The 16318-nt window shown below is 36.7% G+C and overlaps 1 protein-coding gene across 1 annotated transcript; it reads right to left on the bottom strand.

The window, feature by feature from the left end:
- Positions 1-1566: 1566 nt before the first annotated feature.
- On the bottom strand, positions 1567-7805 carry LOC104603084 (protein Dr1 homolog). The gene is made up of 6 exons (XM_010267028.3): positions 7484-7805; positions 7322-7387; positions 5635-5724; positions 3813-3907; positions 2007-2075; positions 1567-1901 (listed from the first exon to the last, which is right to left on the bottom strand). The coding sequence occupies exons 2-6, from the start codon at positions 7374-7376 to the stop codon at positions 1743-1745; spliced, it is 468 nt and encodes a 155-aa protein (XP_010265330.1). The 5' UTR covers positions 7377-7387; positions 7484-7805; the 3' UTR covers positions 1567-1742.
- Between the last annotated feature and the right edge of the window lie 8513 nt (positions 7806-16318).

Here is a 16318-nt window from a genome sequence, read left to right as displayed (position 1 = left end):
ATCATAAAAATTTCTATACCATGTATATCTTATATCTTATATACTAAAAAATGAGAATGTTGCAATTGGTTTGGTCAAAACACCTTGATTTTACTTTCCAACTTTACCCTCAACTTTCTATTTTTTCCATTATATATATTGTCACTACAAAATAATTATGAAAAACATAAAATGAAGAAAACAACATAAATTACAAAAAACAAAGAAATATATTGAAAATTTACAAAAAATGTAGAAAATCATAGAAACTTATATATCATACTGAAAAATGAGAATGGTGCAATTGGTTTGGTCAAAACACTCTAATTTTACTTTCCAACTTTACCCTCAACTTTCTATTTTTCCCATTATATATATGTTATTGCAAAAATGATTATGAAAAAACACATAAAATGAAGAAAATAATATAAAATATAAAAAACAAAGAAATATATAAAAAATTATAAAAATAATAGAAAATCACAAAAATTAAAGAAAATAACATAAATTACAAATATATACCCAATATATAAAAGTATAGTCAAATATCACCACCAATATCAAATACTCCATACATTACTCGGGCCATTCCACTAGTTATCATAAAAGTGATAACTAAGAATTCGGGCATATGACCAAATACCAAAAGAAAAAAAAATCAGGTGGCTTTTATTTCATTGGGGGTTTTGATTGGTCAAATTTTTGGTATCATACCATCATGTCCTAGCATCATAGATTTTTCTTATATTACAACATCTGAATTTGATCTGTGTCCGATCAAAATTGAGTTGGAACATTAATAGGAATAGAATCAAATCCAATCCTTGAGCATTGTTGCATAATTTCATTGGATCATCAAGTTGGTGTGAAAATGGGGATATGGGATATCTTCCATTGCTAGGGGTGCAATTCGGGTTGATCCGAATTAACATTTTACACTATTTCAGGTTTGGGCTTCGGATCGAATCCACTGAAATTTTGACAAAATCCCAACTATAACCCACCCAAGTTGCACCACTATCCATTGCCCATGTAAGTTTGGGTGGCCTACTCTCTACAGTCTAAAACTTATTTGTTTTTAAAACATAGGATTAGGACCCACTACTGCTCATGCATCCAAAATTCAAATATGCTCCATGACTTTGGAGGATGATATCGCTTTCGGCTTTCTCACAAGTCACAATGGGTCTCTGATTTCCAACACTAAAAAGAGGAACTTGAGGCATCGCTATCGAGAACGACTGGCTGACCTCCCGTCCACCCTCTAGGCTCTCTAGCCTCTAGCCCTCCATTTTTAACAATAAAAGAAAAAAACAAAAAACAAAAAACAAAAAAGCTTTTCTAGCTTTTCGGGCCTCTGAGAAATCAGATTATGTAAGCATCCCCAAAAGTGCTTTTAATTTTTCTGGCAAAGAAGCAACGAAGCGCCATATTGGAATATTTACAATGTTCACACTTTCCATTAACTGATGGCGAATGCCTTGGAACATCCTGCTGTGGCATTTGTGTTGCATCAGTTGCTGAAAGGATGAAGGAAAGGTTGATTTCAATTTTCAACTTTTCTATGTAGGAGCATATAGACATGGATATGAAACCTGTCTGTCATTTTCCCTTTACATAATTCATAGAAAGATACAAAATAAAATGCAAATCTACTAACGGTTGCTGCATCTCCAAAGGCCTTATGTACAGACTACAGGAGATGCAAAATCCACATAAACAATCAAGCATGCTGGCCTACAATTCAGGAAAAAGAAAGGTCTTTAACTCTCCAAGCCCCGGTCAGGTTCTGATTGCTTGGGTATGGCCACACCACCATTCATTCTAGCACGTGCCTCTGCAAACATCCTCTGTTGCTCTGCCAACGCTTCTTCCTCAGTCATCATGGCTCCACTGCCCCACTTACCACCTTTTGGGGAATCCTGTTGCAGAACAATCCAGAGAAGAACACAGATAACAATCTACATCATTCACAAATCTAAACAAGCAGGGAGAAAAGGAAGAATCATTAAGAAACAGAAACACACCAGAGTCTCAAGCTTATGTTGCTCGTATGCAGCATAAACTTCTTCAATGTAGTCATGAAACCCAAGAACCTGATGCAATTTTGTCATTACATAGAAAAATATACATTCAGTCGACAAGGTTCAATTTTCTATGCTTTTGACATTTATGCTGAATAAGCTTTAAGCAATCAAGAAGACAAACAATGATTTTTCCAAATTCATAGGTTTTTCAATACCCTGAACCATGTGCTACCATGGTACTCAACAAAAGAAAAACAAGGATAGGGAAAGGGAATACAACTTGAGACAATATATATGCGCATGATATAGAGTAAAGAATTGTTAAGATTGGATAAAAAAACTATATACAAAAACAAGTACAGGCATGAAATTTCCCTTGACTATGGAGAGGAAGATAGACATTAAGAGACAAAAGTAAAAGCAAGAATGACTCTAAATTGGTATATATTAATGAATCGTTTTTAAGAAAATGGGGAAATCAAATCCAGGTCATTGATGACCCAGTAGCTGAGATGGTCACTCGGCATCCCTCCAAAGTCCAAATATGGAGGTACAGGATCAAACCCATATAAGATATAACTGCAGCCTCTCCATACCAAGGCCAGTAAACCTCACATGCACCCTGCTCTGTCCCCATCCTTTAATCCCTTGTAATGTGTGTAATATTATTATGTAATACCAAAAAAAAAATCAAATCCAGGTCCAAATTTTGCCACTTGTGTAGAGAGGATGATTTCCAACTCTCTGGCTATTGATTTATCATTGGTAAGATTATGATGGATTAGGTTTTCCGCTTTTGGGTGGCTACAAATGTATAATAAAATAAAAGAAGAAACTTGATCTTAATTTTCAAAATAATAGTTATGGAAAGTTTGGTGCAAATATCTGATCAAGAAAGGAAAAGAAAAAGAATGATATAAGCCTGTAGTTTAACAACAGATGCTCAAGTGACATTTAGTAAACATTTGACAGCACCAAATTAAATAACCTCTTTGACATGATTTCCAAATGAGCACTTAGAAAATACATGTTTCAGAAGACCAAAGAAATTGAAAAGGTAGTGTCCTAACAAGCTGTGGTTATCTAATCCCAAGGAAAACCTGAGGTAGAGCCTATGAACATGGGATATGTAACTATTTTAGAAAGAACAATCAAGTTGCATGCAGTATTATCAATGTGATAAGGTGATGACTAGTTTTGGCATCACTAGTTGATGTGATGACTAGTTGGTGCCAAGGCGCTGACTAGTCGATGAAGAAGACATACTTTAAATTTAAGATAGAGATGCAACAAAATGAACACGGAGTGAAGCTTCCAAAGATATTGTATAACCTAACTTGTTGAATCCCCTTGCTGATCAGAAGACAACTACACAAACTAAGTCCCCTCGTATGACCCATTTCTTTCCAAAAAACCTAATAAAATGGGTGTATACCTTCACTAAGAAGCTACCATATGGCAAAAGATGTGGCAATGATTCTGTAATTCCTCACAAAGACAAATGTTAGTTACAATATGATTGCAAGCTTATTTTATTGCAGTCAGGCTAGAAAAGAGATCAATAGGTCAGTCTCCCAATCACTCACATCCTGTCAAAGTCATCACACATCATCTCACTTCATTCTTATACTACCCATAAAAGAAAACTGAGGCATGCATGTGTATGATCATTCGTAAGATGCTAGAATTTAAAATGAGTGCTCAAATAGGAATTCTAGGCGGAAGATACATTAGCAAGAATACCAAAAAGGAGCATGATCCGGAAAGAACTTAAAGTCACAAATGGAAAATGAAGTGAGTAAGAACCTCTAAAGCCTTGAGAACATGCTCAGGTGCAATTGTTCTTTTCTCTTCTTGGCTACATACTTCATTTGATTCAGAAGAAATTAAGTTGATAAATTCTGCAAAAGAATAATCAATAGGAGGCTTACTAATCCAAGAAAAAACCCAATTAATAAGAGACTCTCTTAGTGCACAAGTTGATTCTACGGAAATGAGGTTTATAATTCTGCAAGGATATGCAATGCATCACTGGAACTAATTACACTGAATATGTTATGACACCGAACAGGAACACAAGGACAAAAGGACAGGGAGAAAATTCTGATCACAGTAGTCTGCCTCCCTCCCTCCCCACATTCACCATCCACCCAAAGGGGAAAGAAATAAAAAGAGAAAATGAATGGTATCTTATTTACAGGCTCTGCCTGCAGGGTTTGGATTTCCTGCAATTTTGGATACCTTACATAGCAGATCCAAACTATCCATCTGATAAAGGACCCTCCAAATTAACCACCTCTGTGGTGTTCCTGATCCATGGTCACACCATATAATGAGGGAACCTCTAGATTCACTGTGTACCTAGTGTTCTTAACCACATCAACCCATGGCCTCACACCACATTGTTTCCCTTCATATAGCAGTCTTATAATCTTTATTTTTTGTTAAGCAAAGGCAAATGACTTATTCATTCTGCAACATTGTAGCATGGAACTTGCAAATTGCAACATGGAAATCAGGTGACGACTATGTGGATTCATTGAGGGATGGGATATGTAAATATGGTGTATGTGCAAGATGGATGTATATCTATACACACACACACACACACACACACACTGAAGTTGCACATGTTATGTAACCATGCGTTTAAGAATGTGCATGTGTGCTTGTGGGTGGGGGGTTTGGTGTCTGGTGATATGAATAGGTTTGGGTATATATATATCACTTTTTGTTTTCCTTAAGAATTAATAATACATATACTACGTGATTTCTATCCTGTTTTATCTATTAATTGTGGTATAACCTCTCAAGAGTGCAAGTAATATTTCAAATTTCAAAATTTCAATAACAAAAACATGTGTACATTGTGTAGTACAGCCATGTAAGAACTGCTCATGTATGGATAGCTGATATAAGTAGCAAACTAGCAAAAACATATGTAAGAACTGCTCATGTATGTATGCTAAGTTATGCCTTTGAAGGTTGTAGTTTCAACCCAGTAGTTCGGAATTTTTCTAAATCTGAGGGCGGCCACTTTGTGCACAAAAATGCCAAAGGTTAGGACCATGCCTAATCTACCTCTCCCAAGACCCCAGATAGCTGGGAACAACATTGACTAATGGATTTTTTAGTTTAGAATTTTCTGAATAAATTAGGTCAACAAAGAATCTTTGGACATAAAAGTCATTCTTAGAGGCGACATTCTGATGACCCTAAGAGAAAGTAATTACCACAACCATGATTTACCTCCAAAATGGTTACTATACAATTTCTATGAAGCAATAAACAAAAAACATAAAGGAATGATTGCAGAAACCATGAAAGATAATTTATTGTGTTCTAATTTTGGATTACTTTCTTTCCCCTACATCACATGCATCTCTGATATCGAAAACTTTCATTAAGAAAATCATCAAAAAAGAAAAAGAAAAACAGAAGGACAAAAAGTCATGAAAGTTAAAATTTATCTCTAGGAGTCTAACACATAAAACATCTTCCTTCTGGTGATAGAAGATATTCATTTTAGCATGAGCAGCAGCAGTTAGATACATGTGCTAAGAAAGAACTACAACAAATTGTATGCATCTAAATCAGAAAACTGACAATCCTTCTAATGTTCACTTACCTACACAACACTCGACAAGAAGATCTTGAGCATCTCTTGCAACACGAACATCTGGTGGCAGCATCTCCTTGATGATCTTGAACATAGTTGCTGTAAAGGAATAATAAGTTAACATGAATAATATTTTCTAACAAGAAGTCTTGAATTCATTATATCACATGCATCCAATCTCAAATAATATTGGAAGTAATGCCAATATACATAAGAGGATTTCATTTTCACATGTGTGCTCCACATGCATGTTTGAATAGAAAATGAATTTTTACACTTGCCTCCTATATGATGTTCAAATAAATGGTAAATCTGCAAATTCTCTATTGTGCATGGCAATGTAATTAGGAGATTCAATATCTTGTCGAGTGTTATGCATACCACAAGATTAAACGTTGACAAGATGTAACTAGGAAAACATAAACAGAAGTTTGTTGGCAATGTCAATTTGCATGCAATTTAGTAAAGACCTAAAAAAAGATCAGTATCTGGTGAAATTTTTATTGATGAAAAATGAAAATGGGTTTGGACATTAAATCTGAGGTTAAGCAAAGATACTAAGACCCAAAATGTAACCCTTGTTTTCTTTTTCTTTTTGGATCAACAGGTGCAGTGTCAACATTTTAATTTAAAGAAAACCATGAGGCTTCTATTGATATAAATTCCTATAGAGAAAGGTCAACGAGTAGTGTTTATTTATAATTTCTGCATTGGTGAACACAAATAACTAGAAAGAAGGAATGTGAACGGACAAACTCAAGTTTCTGTCTAATGACCATTATCAAAATAGCCCACAGAAAGCACATGAAACGACACACTAATGACTACCTAGTTTATATTTTCCTAGAAAATTACAGTCCACTTTTTGTAGTTTAGATCACCTGAAATAGCAGCAAGACATTTAAATACCAGTAAATGAAATCATTTTTCACACAGATCAGAATACAAAATTTAAAAAATGGAAGCCCCATAAAAAAACTAGCCCAGAAGAAACCTAGTTCCTATTTTCCTAGGAAAGTACAACCAAGTCGTCCTGGTTGGATTGTTCAAAACAGCAACAAGATATTTAAAACTCAAGGGTAAGAACACACACACACACACACCAAAAAAGAAAAAAAAAAAAAAACTCAAGGGTAAGAACACAAATACTTACCTAATTATTCAACATGTAACTTTGGCAAATCTTATGGACAGAAGATTCAGATTGGAAGAGATGCATAGAAACGATATAGCTAGCATAACAAAAGTTCTAAAAAAAGTGAGGACTTCAAAATAAATCAACAATAAAAGATATTTATTTCTAGATTTGGGACTAAATATCTGCACACGAAATGTGTGTCCTAGACAATAAATTCCTATTAACGGTATGACCTTGCAAAATAAATCAGCATATAAAGTAAGCATCGTCTTCTTGTTTGGCCCCTTCATGAGGGGGCAAACAATTAGTGTTAAAGCAAGTGTCAATTAGACTCTCAAGTAAACCTAGAACTGGATATCTTTAACATTTGGTGTTAAAACAAAGAATTATGGATTCATAGATATTTAGAGACTATAATTAATACCTACAAGCAGGCTAAGCAATCATTCATATAATAGATTTCATCAGTAATTCAAAGGAACTAAAACGAGGGAAACACCTAACAATTACTTCTTCATATTTTCAAGTTAATCTGCAGAAAGATATAATAAAGATCACCTTTTGGTAGTGAAACATCCTCTTTCGATTTCCCGACGATATCCATCGGTTCCATCCTAAGAAAACCTTCAACCAAGGAAAAAAAAACATGAACACAGAAACCAACCCAAGTAACAGATCGAGAGGCTTACACAAGCAAAGAAGAAAAATAATATATCTTACCCAGTTGTTGAAAATTAACAAGAACAAATAGTGTTGCCGACCACCCACGAAGGAGAACCAGAGGTATTGAAAATCAATCAATCAATCAAAGAACAACGAATTCGAACCAAATACAAAGAAACCAGTTGCAGAAAAATCTGAAAAAAGAGGAAAAATCATAGCTTGGTCATATTAAAAGGGCGGGAGATTTGGGAAAACCCGGTGGGAGGGGGAGATCGCAGGCGATTAGGGCACAGAGAGAAGAGATTGATTTCTTTGTTAAAATTACAGGATTGCCCTCAGTTTCGATAAAGGCGAATGTTGGCATCACGGGCATGGCCGCCACGGAGCTCTTAAAATCACATAGTGAAAACTGAAAACTGAAAAGGTAGGCCTTCAACAGTATCCGAAATTCTGAGACCCGATCCGATTATCCCGGATTCGGATTGTTTATCATCCGAATATAAATCGGGTCGAAGTCGGATGTAACCCAATCCGATCCAGTAAACATCCCGCTCCGATGAATTATTGTACATATGTATTTATATATAAAATAATATAATATATTATTATTAATTATTATGATCTTAAGTAAATGCCTGATAAGTGTTTTATTATAATTTTAGAGATAAGCCCTCTATTTAGATCGAACGAAACTATTTATCCATTCCCAAATGGATTTTTGGCTCTTCATAACTCTTGCATTTTGCAAAAAGGTTCATTTTCATCTTAAGGCTGCGTTTGGTTGCACTTTAATTTTATTTGTACAAGTACAAATGCATGAAATGATGGAAGTGCAAATGAAAAAGAATATAAATTCTGATTTAATTTTGTCTCGGTTTTTGCTTTATTCTGGTTGAGATTTTATCTTCATTTGTAATGCAATCAAACAAAATAGAGAAAAACAAATCAGAAATTGCACCTAAATTATTTGTACTATCATAATTTTGCAACTATTGGCACTGAAATCAAAGGCAGCCTAAAGAAATAAAAAAAAAGGTTATTTTGGCCCCCAAACTTTGGTAAAAAAGTCATTTGTAGGAAGACAATACAATGTTTTAAACAATGGTTTTTAAAACCAACTTGGTGACCGAACGGGTCAGGGGTCCTGTTACTGGGTCGAACGGTTTGATCGTTTGAATCGAACATTCGGCCCGTTTTGATAAAAAAATAAAAAATAGTCAAAACCATTTGAACAGTTAGTTGTCTGATTCAGCGATTTGTTGACCAAAACCAACGGTTTTGGGGGAGAAATCCAGTTTTTGGGGAAAACGAACCGACTGGTTCCCGATTTTTCTAGTCCGACCATCCGATCCGGTCCGGTTTCGAAAACCATGTTTTAAACAACTTTGAGGGATCTATTAGAAAATGAATAAAATAATAAAAACATGCTTATGTGGTATTAATAAAGTTTGAAAAGGCCACTTTAGACCCTAAAAACTCTGTTAGTTAAAAAATAAATTTTATCAAAGTAGAGTCACTAAAATAACAATAGTTAATTTAATAGTAAATAATTAACAACAATTAAGAGTAAATTATTACTTAAAAACTAAATTAATTAGCCTAACTAATAATAAATTACCAATCACTTAATAATTCAAATTTCTAATTAAACTAATTTACTTGATTTCTTTAATTACTTTATTTACTTAATTGACAATAACTTAATTTGCTTATTTATCAATTTACCACTTTAGCCACGGGTTTTCTGGGTCAATGGTTTAATCGTTTGATTTGAACGGATCAATCCATGTTTTGAAAAATAAAATAATAAAACGACCCAAAATACATTTACTAGATTGAACAATTTAATAGTTCAGTGGTTGTTGATAAAGTAAATGTTTTGCTTTTTTTTTTTTTATAAGAAGATTGAGGTTGCAACTTGGGCTGGATTAGCCCGAACCCAACCCTAATCCAACCTGAGAAAAGTTAGGTTGGATTGGGTTGGGTTGATGCTTGGGTTAGGGTTAGGGTTGAAATTTATGAACCCGGATTTACTTTGAATTGGGTTAGGGTTGACCCCTTGAGCAACCCGACCCAATCCGAACCCGACTCTATAGTATATATCATATATAAATATATGTTATATACATGACCATACATTGATTTGTTTAGATGCATAATAGTTGTATAGCCATTACCACATACTATCATTTATTTCATTTAAGATAATCACTTCACTTAATCCTAATTAAAAATACTAAAACCTTAATAACATATTTTATATTTTCTGAATATTTTATTCTTTATCTCCTCTCTGTTGTTTGTCACCCATAACTTACTGCCCATAAAAGATCTATTATAAGTCATCATAATAAACTATAGTCATTTCAAACACTTTTATTTTTCTGAATTTTGTATTTAAAGAACCGATAAAAACATCAACAAACAAATACTAATAAAATACAAGATTAATATATGTAATGAAAGTTGAGTTAAGATCTAAGATTAAAAAGTTCTACAAGATTTTTAGGGATGGGAAGAGGGTAGGGTTGGGCCCAACCCAACCTGAAGTTGACTTTGGGTTGAATTGGGTTAGGGTTAGGGGTTTAAATCTTAGGGCTGAGCTAGGGTTGGCCTCAACCCGACCTAACCCAGCTGGACTTGCAGCCCTAAAGAAGATGTACTAAAAGCTTTTGGGGTCTGTCTAGCTTTAAAGACCAAAACTGTTTGGTTCGTGTCATGAGGCTATTAAAAACAGTTGTGAAGGCTATTTTTAGCGTGTATAGACCAAAATCTTTATTTGAAAGCTTCCTGATTCTTGCTTCTGTTACTACTTAGTTAGTTGGCAAATTGTACATCCATATACATAACACCACATGACATATAATTTTTTAAACCCAATTTTACCCTTCATCCCTTTCCCTCCTCCTCTTCCTTCACCATCTTCTTCCTTTCAGCAGCAGAAAACCTAACTCTTCACACCTTATTCTTCACAGTAGTCGTTGGGATCTCCGATAGTAGCAAAGAACACGTTTTTGCACCGCCCTTTCGTGCTCAAAGTCGTGGAAAAATGCAGCATCCACTGCAAATTCGACGTTGATTTTCATGTCCGTTGGGAGGTTTCAATTCTTTACCGTCTCAACACCCTTTCCAAAAAAAAAAACCATCTTGCAGGATTTGCTGCTGTTGATGATTTATTGATTTTCTAAACAGCCCATCTCTGGAGTTGGATGAAATAAACCTCATGTCATCTTGTTGTTGATGTGACGATGATGATTCGTATCTCTCAGCTTGAACGACTATAGTCCCATACTAGATGATTTACTCGAAGAAAGAGAGTCAAAGTCTTTGGCTCGGCCTCTCGTTTCCTTCACACAGAAAAACGCACCTCAGCGAGGAACCGTCTACCAGTAGTCTATTGTCGTTCCGACCCGATTCAGGTGTAACCATCAAGTTCTCACCCATTGTTTTAGAGAACCCGGTTAGGAAGCAACAGGTTTGTTGCATTCGGGTTGGTAGGAATCGCTTGTATGGCCGATCATCGTCTTTGAAGAGGATGCCCGGTTTCTTGGTTTGCTGAAGAACCCTTTCCACAAAACCGAATTATTGTCTATTTGCTGTAAGTTCTTGAAAGGAAATCCTAACATGTCTATACCTGATGCGGCATGATTCGAGTACTCCTAACTGGCTATGGATTGGTTCCTTGCTGGTAATGGACGACACCTGAGAAGACGGAAAAGAAGGATTCCCGAGGGTTTACCTAGTGGGAATACTCCGATGCTTAAGTCAGAACGCAGGGGAAAGAGAAAAGAAGAGCGTGAAAATTAAGAGTGTAGGTCGTGCTTTATCACTGTGCTCGAGAGATTAGCTCGCGAGCGAAGATGTATTCAGTTAGAGTGTGAGAGTGCGAAAGTCTTCAAAAGTCTGAAGATCCTTTTCCCTTATGCCTTAAGGGCTTTTATAGGGGCGTTCTCGTCAAATCGGGCGTAACCGCCACAGGGCCCCTGCCACAGCCGTTACCTACCAGGGCTACGTAGGTGGCCGTTGCGACGTACCCCTTGCTCGGATGGGTGACACGTCTCCAAAGGGTAGGCACGCCTCCGCCTGCTGAGAGACATGGGTGCAGACTATTGAAAGGACAGGGACTGCGCCGTCAGTCAAGGGACGTGGAGCAGTTTGATCGGTACGATCTGTCAGATAGAATCTTACTGAGAAACGCCCGTGCTGCTCACTTACGAGCTATTTTGTAGCGAGCTTAGGAATACTTCAGGGTTACCCTTCTAATGACTTATTTGCTTAGGGGCTTGAGCGAGTTGGTTGCCCTATCTCGCGAGCTAAGGTAGCCTCGGAATTCCCCTTCGGGGTAGCTCGGGGAACCCGGAGCTTGTGTCGTAGCGAGCTCCTTCTTCAGCAAGCTGCTTTATAAGCCTGTTACTTAGCCGTTACTAGACTATAATGCTAAGCTGTTGCTCGTGCGGAGTTAAATCCATATGTCATCGTTTCGTAAATAGGGCCAAATCATCCTCCGTCAATACCTATAGTTAGGTTGAAAAGCTCTGGACTTATTCGCAAGATGGCTTTGAATGGTAGGGCTGCTATTTGACGAGGAAGTTCGGATCGTCTATTTCCTACGGACAAAATTTTCTGTCCTATCCAATACTATTCGACCACGTCATGTTCTGTCATTTATTTTGAAATTAACGGAATTAGGATGCTAACTGTTGACTTCAGATTTTATCAAATTTGTTTAACCCCTCCTCCCTTTTCATTCCATCTTTCGGTCCCACCCGAGTTCTCTTCTTCTCCCTCCCCTATCCACCCACTGCCTCTTAATCGAAGACGAAGCTACACCTGAGCCGCTGCAAATCTCTCTCTCTCCCCATCAACACGCTGCATCACGGCGCGAATTGCAAGATCAACAACTAATGTGTTATCATCCAGGAAAGACACGAGTGCCTTACAATTGAATGAAGTCTTGGGCTTGAAGCCTCTTGAGTTGATGCAAGATAGAGTAAGCTTAGGAATGGTGGTTGAGCTTTCACAGTTGAGCTGAGATGCTGGTGTTTGATTCAGTTTTAGGAAGATTTCTATCAAGCACTTGATCAGAGACTATTTGGCTTTTCCGTGTTGGTCTCCTCATCTGCTAGAAGGCTCTGCTTTTGACTTCTCGCATTGCATCTTCTTGGTATTTCAGCAAACTCATCTGTTTCGACACATATGTAATCTATCTTATAAGCAATGGAAAGTTGGAAACATAACTGATGGTAATTAATTCTCCATAAATGAGATATAAAGATATGGAACGTTAAGTTTGTGGGATCTCAGCTTCAGTTTTTGGTTGGTTTTTTCATTTTGGGCATAAGATATCTCGTGGGTTCCACCTCCACCAGTACAGTGGGCCCAAGGCTCTGAATGTCATTCATGGTGCTTAAATATAATTCATGCTCTGTTATTGTGAGAGCTTACCATTTAAACTCGTGGAGTTCATAGTCTAGAATTCTGAAGCAGGAGCAATAGAAGCTTTTAGTTGTTGGCTTCTATAATCTTCTGCACCATAGGGTGGAGGTATGGGTGATATTTCAATGTCAGTCACCCCTTTTAGGCTTTCTAATCCATAAACCAAAATGTTTCTCTTTTAGCTGTCTCCATCGATGCTGTTGTACCCACCGCAGTTCACATTCTCTGTTCTATTTCTTTTCCTTGCGATGCGAATCGCAACCCTCTCCCATAGGGATCAACAACTGATGTGTTATCATCCAAGAAAGACACGAGTTGTGATTTGCGTTGCAACGTAGTGTGACGGTGGGGAGGGAGGAGAATAGAAAAGAGAGAGAGAAAGAAAGATTTGCAGCGGCTCAAATGTAGCTTCATCTCTGATGAAGGGGAGGTGGGTGGAGAGGGGAGGGAGAAGAAGAGAAGGGAGGATGGGTTAAAATCTGAAGTTCACACAGCCTGTTAGCATCCTAATTTTGTTAGTTTCAAAATAAGTGGGAGAACATGACGTCATCGAATAGTATTGGACGGAACAGAAAATTTTCTGTCCCCAAGGGACAGACGATCCAAACTCTAGACGAAGTACCCAAGTAGCAAAAACAGTCGAAGACACCATGTTCTTGGATTTATCTTGCAGAGATTCATGAGCCATACAAGAAATCGTTCTTTTTGTTACTGTCGTCCTCTACATCTGTCATTGGTTAAAACAATGTCCACGAATCTGCAACTGAAATACCAACTGAATTCACGAGCATGGAGCTTAGATCATCTTAGCCTGGGTAGTCCCTTATTGATCATTTCGTCGCTACTAGCATGGAACTTTGGTAGATCAAAATCGTCCTTCCCCTTTTCCAATTCTTGAACACAATTCTTCACTCCACCTCCCTCTCCACCTTAGCACCACCTCCTCCATAGCCTGTAGCGGCAAGAAACCTCCAGCATCTCGTCGCCGTGTCATAGCATCCCGTTCATGTGCTGGTTGAGCAACAACAAGCAACGCTTTTCAGTTGTGGGGCTTTCTGAAATTTCCTCGGAATGAGAGAACTGTAGTGCTTGAATTTGAAGGGTTTTCTAAAATTCATTGTTGCCCGGTAATTTGGTTTCTCCAATGGATTGACAGAGCTTGCTTTCTGGGAGATTTTTTTTTTTTTTGGCGATCGGAATCCGATCTTCACACCTAATAAGAACTAAGCAAGGGAAGGACAATTTGGACTATCGATTGGTTGAAGAAGGCTTGTGATAGAGGATTTGGACGATTTGGATGATTTGGGCGTCGAAATTTTGATCTGGGTATACAAATTTGAGGTGATCATAGCTAAGTATCTCTCACATCTACAAGGAACCCAGATATGAGATCTGAGCTCATATCATCCCCTATTCTTTGTTGAATTTCTAGCGTGACCAAAGTATGCTATGTCAATCCGACTCCGTTTGTACCCTCTTTTGTACCCGGACTTGAAATTTTTAGAAGAGAAATCCAGTTCACTTTTGTGGTGCGCCCTCAGGACTAAAGGGGGAAACACTGCGAACACACTAGGTTACTGCCATCTTCCTTTGCTTTCGTTGGAGAGGATGACGAAGGGAGATGTATGGAGGGAGAGCATCAAGATTAAAGGGGGAATAGTAACCTTTAATTCTCTACGGAGTTTATTGCCACTCCTCTCTTCTCCTATGTCACTCTGTTCTTCGTTGAAGACGATGATAGTTCAACAGCTAATAGGGATATGGGTTACGGTAACGATGATAGGCATGGAATCAGGACGCAGGTGCTAGATTTGATGGAAGGGTAAAATTGATTTTTCATCCTTTATGTTAGAATTTAATGACGATGAGAATTGATAGAAACAATAAGTGAAGACAATTAAACAGTAAGGGCATAATTTATCAATTAGTTAAATAGTAGGGATAGTTTAAAAAATTTGCCCTCCGGTTTTTTTGTTTTTCTGTGTTTAGGTCTTTCATTTTACACAATGCCAAACGAAAAAGACCATTTTTTTTTGTCTTTTGAACTTTCTACAAATCGAAACACATGTCAAAAAGATGTGCCAAACATCACCTAAGTTAACAAAGTTAATTAAGTAAATTAAGTGATTGTTAATTTATTATTAATTATGTTAATTAAGTTAGTGTTTAAGTAATAATTTACTCTTAATTATTGTTAATTAGACTCTATTTTAATAAAAAAATCATTGAATAATTTATTTCAAGGTGAATACAATTTATTTTTTAATTAATAGATTTTTTAGTAGGATTGCCACCAGGTCGGGTCCAATTAGAAACAAAACTGATCAAACAAGAAATTATAATCAGGACTATGTGGAATTGGTTTGGGACCCTATGGAATTGATTCCGAACTGATAATAATCAGGACAATACATATGGACCCCAAACCAACCCAATCGGTTTGGATCTATTGGGCTGGACTTTATCCATTGACAATCCTATTTTTCAGGGTCTAAAATGGTCCATTTTCAAACGTTAGGATATGAAATAGCCTCACATACACATGTTTTTATTATTTTATTCATTGTCTAATTAATTCATTAATATCATTTCAAATATTGTCTATTTTTACTTATAAAGGGCATTTTCATCAAAATTTAAGGTTGAAAATGGCTTTTTTTTTTATTCCTTAGGATCAAAATTGGTCTTTTGGCAAAATTTGTTAGAGCCAAAAAATCTATTACTAAACGGCTAAGCCTAACTTCCAATTGGTTACAACCTATTCTCCTCAACTTGCCATTGCTGTGAAAACGAAGTCTATTAAATGTGAATATGCCGCAGTGAAACCCAAACTTTGTTATTACAATTAATCTATCCATACTTTATGCTGAAATTTAATTAATTATAATGGGGTTATAAAAATTGAATACTAAATCATTTGGTCAAACCTAACCCTGATACCATCTCAAAGAACGGTTCTACCTAAAAGTTTAATCTGGTAGGTGAGATCTTTGAATAGGCTGTTATTCTCTAACACTAGATTTTGCTGCCACAATGAAATCCAAGCTCCACTGCCGTTAAACCCAAGCTTTGTCGTTGCTTCCATCAAACCTTACGCTATGCTTTTGCTGTGAAACCCAAATCTGTTTCCGTGAAATCCTAGGTTCTGCATAAGCTCCACCGTTGTTAAACCCAAGCTCTACCGCTGTGAGGAAGACGCCACAACCTTGGTGCAGAAATTGCTTATTCAAACATGTTTTCTTTCTTCCAATATTCAAAGATGTTAAAAAGGTGTTTTCTTTCTTTTAAATCTTATTAAAACTTCTCTTCCCACTCTGTCTAGACGAACAAACCCACATTTTCACGTCTCTTCCTATTTTTATTTGTTTGTACAATCATTTTATCAAGATTTCAACATTAATTTCATGGTAGAGGAGGGGGATTCTAACTCAAGCAATAGCACTTTTGTTTTGTTCT

The sequence above is a fragment of the Nelumbo nucifera genome, chromosome 4, assembly GCF_055504915.1.
Source record: "Nelumbo nucifera cultivar China Antique chromosome 4, China Antique-T2T, whole genome shotgun sequence".
Taxonomy (NCBI): Eukaryota; Viridiplantae; Streptophyta; class Magnoliopsida; order Proteales; family Nelumbonaceae; genus Nelumbo; species Nelumbo nucifera.
Note: the sequence above shows the minus strand (reverse complement) of the source record. Positions and strands in the feature narration are given on the sequence as shown.

Coding starts and splice junctions, on each gene's coding strand:
- LOC104603084 (XM_010267028.3), bottom strand. CDS start 7,376: ATGGAACCGATGGATATCGTCGGGAAATCGAAAGAGGATGTTTCACTA. Junction 5,725..7,321: donor GGATGTTTCACTACCAAAAG/GTGATCTTTATT, acceptor ATTCCTTTACAG/CAACTATGTTCAAGATCATC. Junction 3,908..5,634: donor TCTTGTCGAGTGTTGTGTAG/GTAAGTGAACAT, acceptor ATTCTTTTGCAG/AATTTATCAACTTAATTTCT.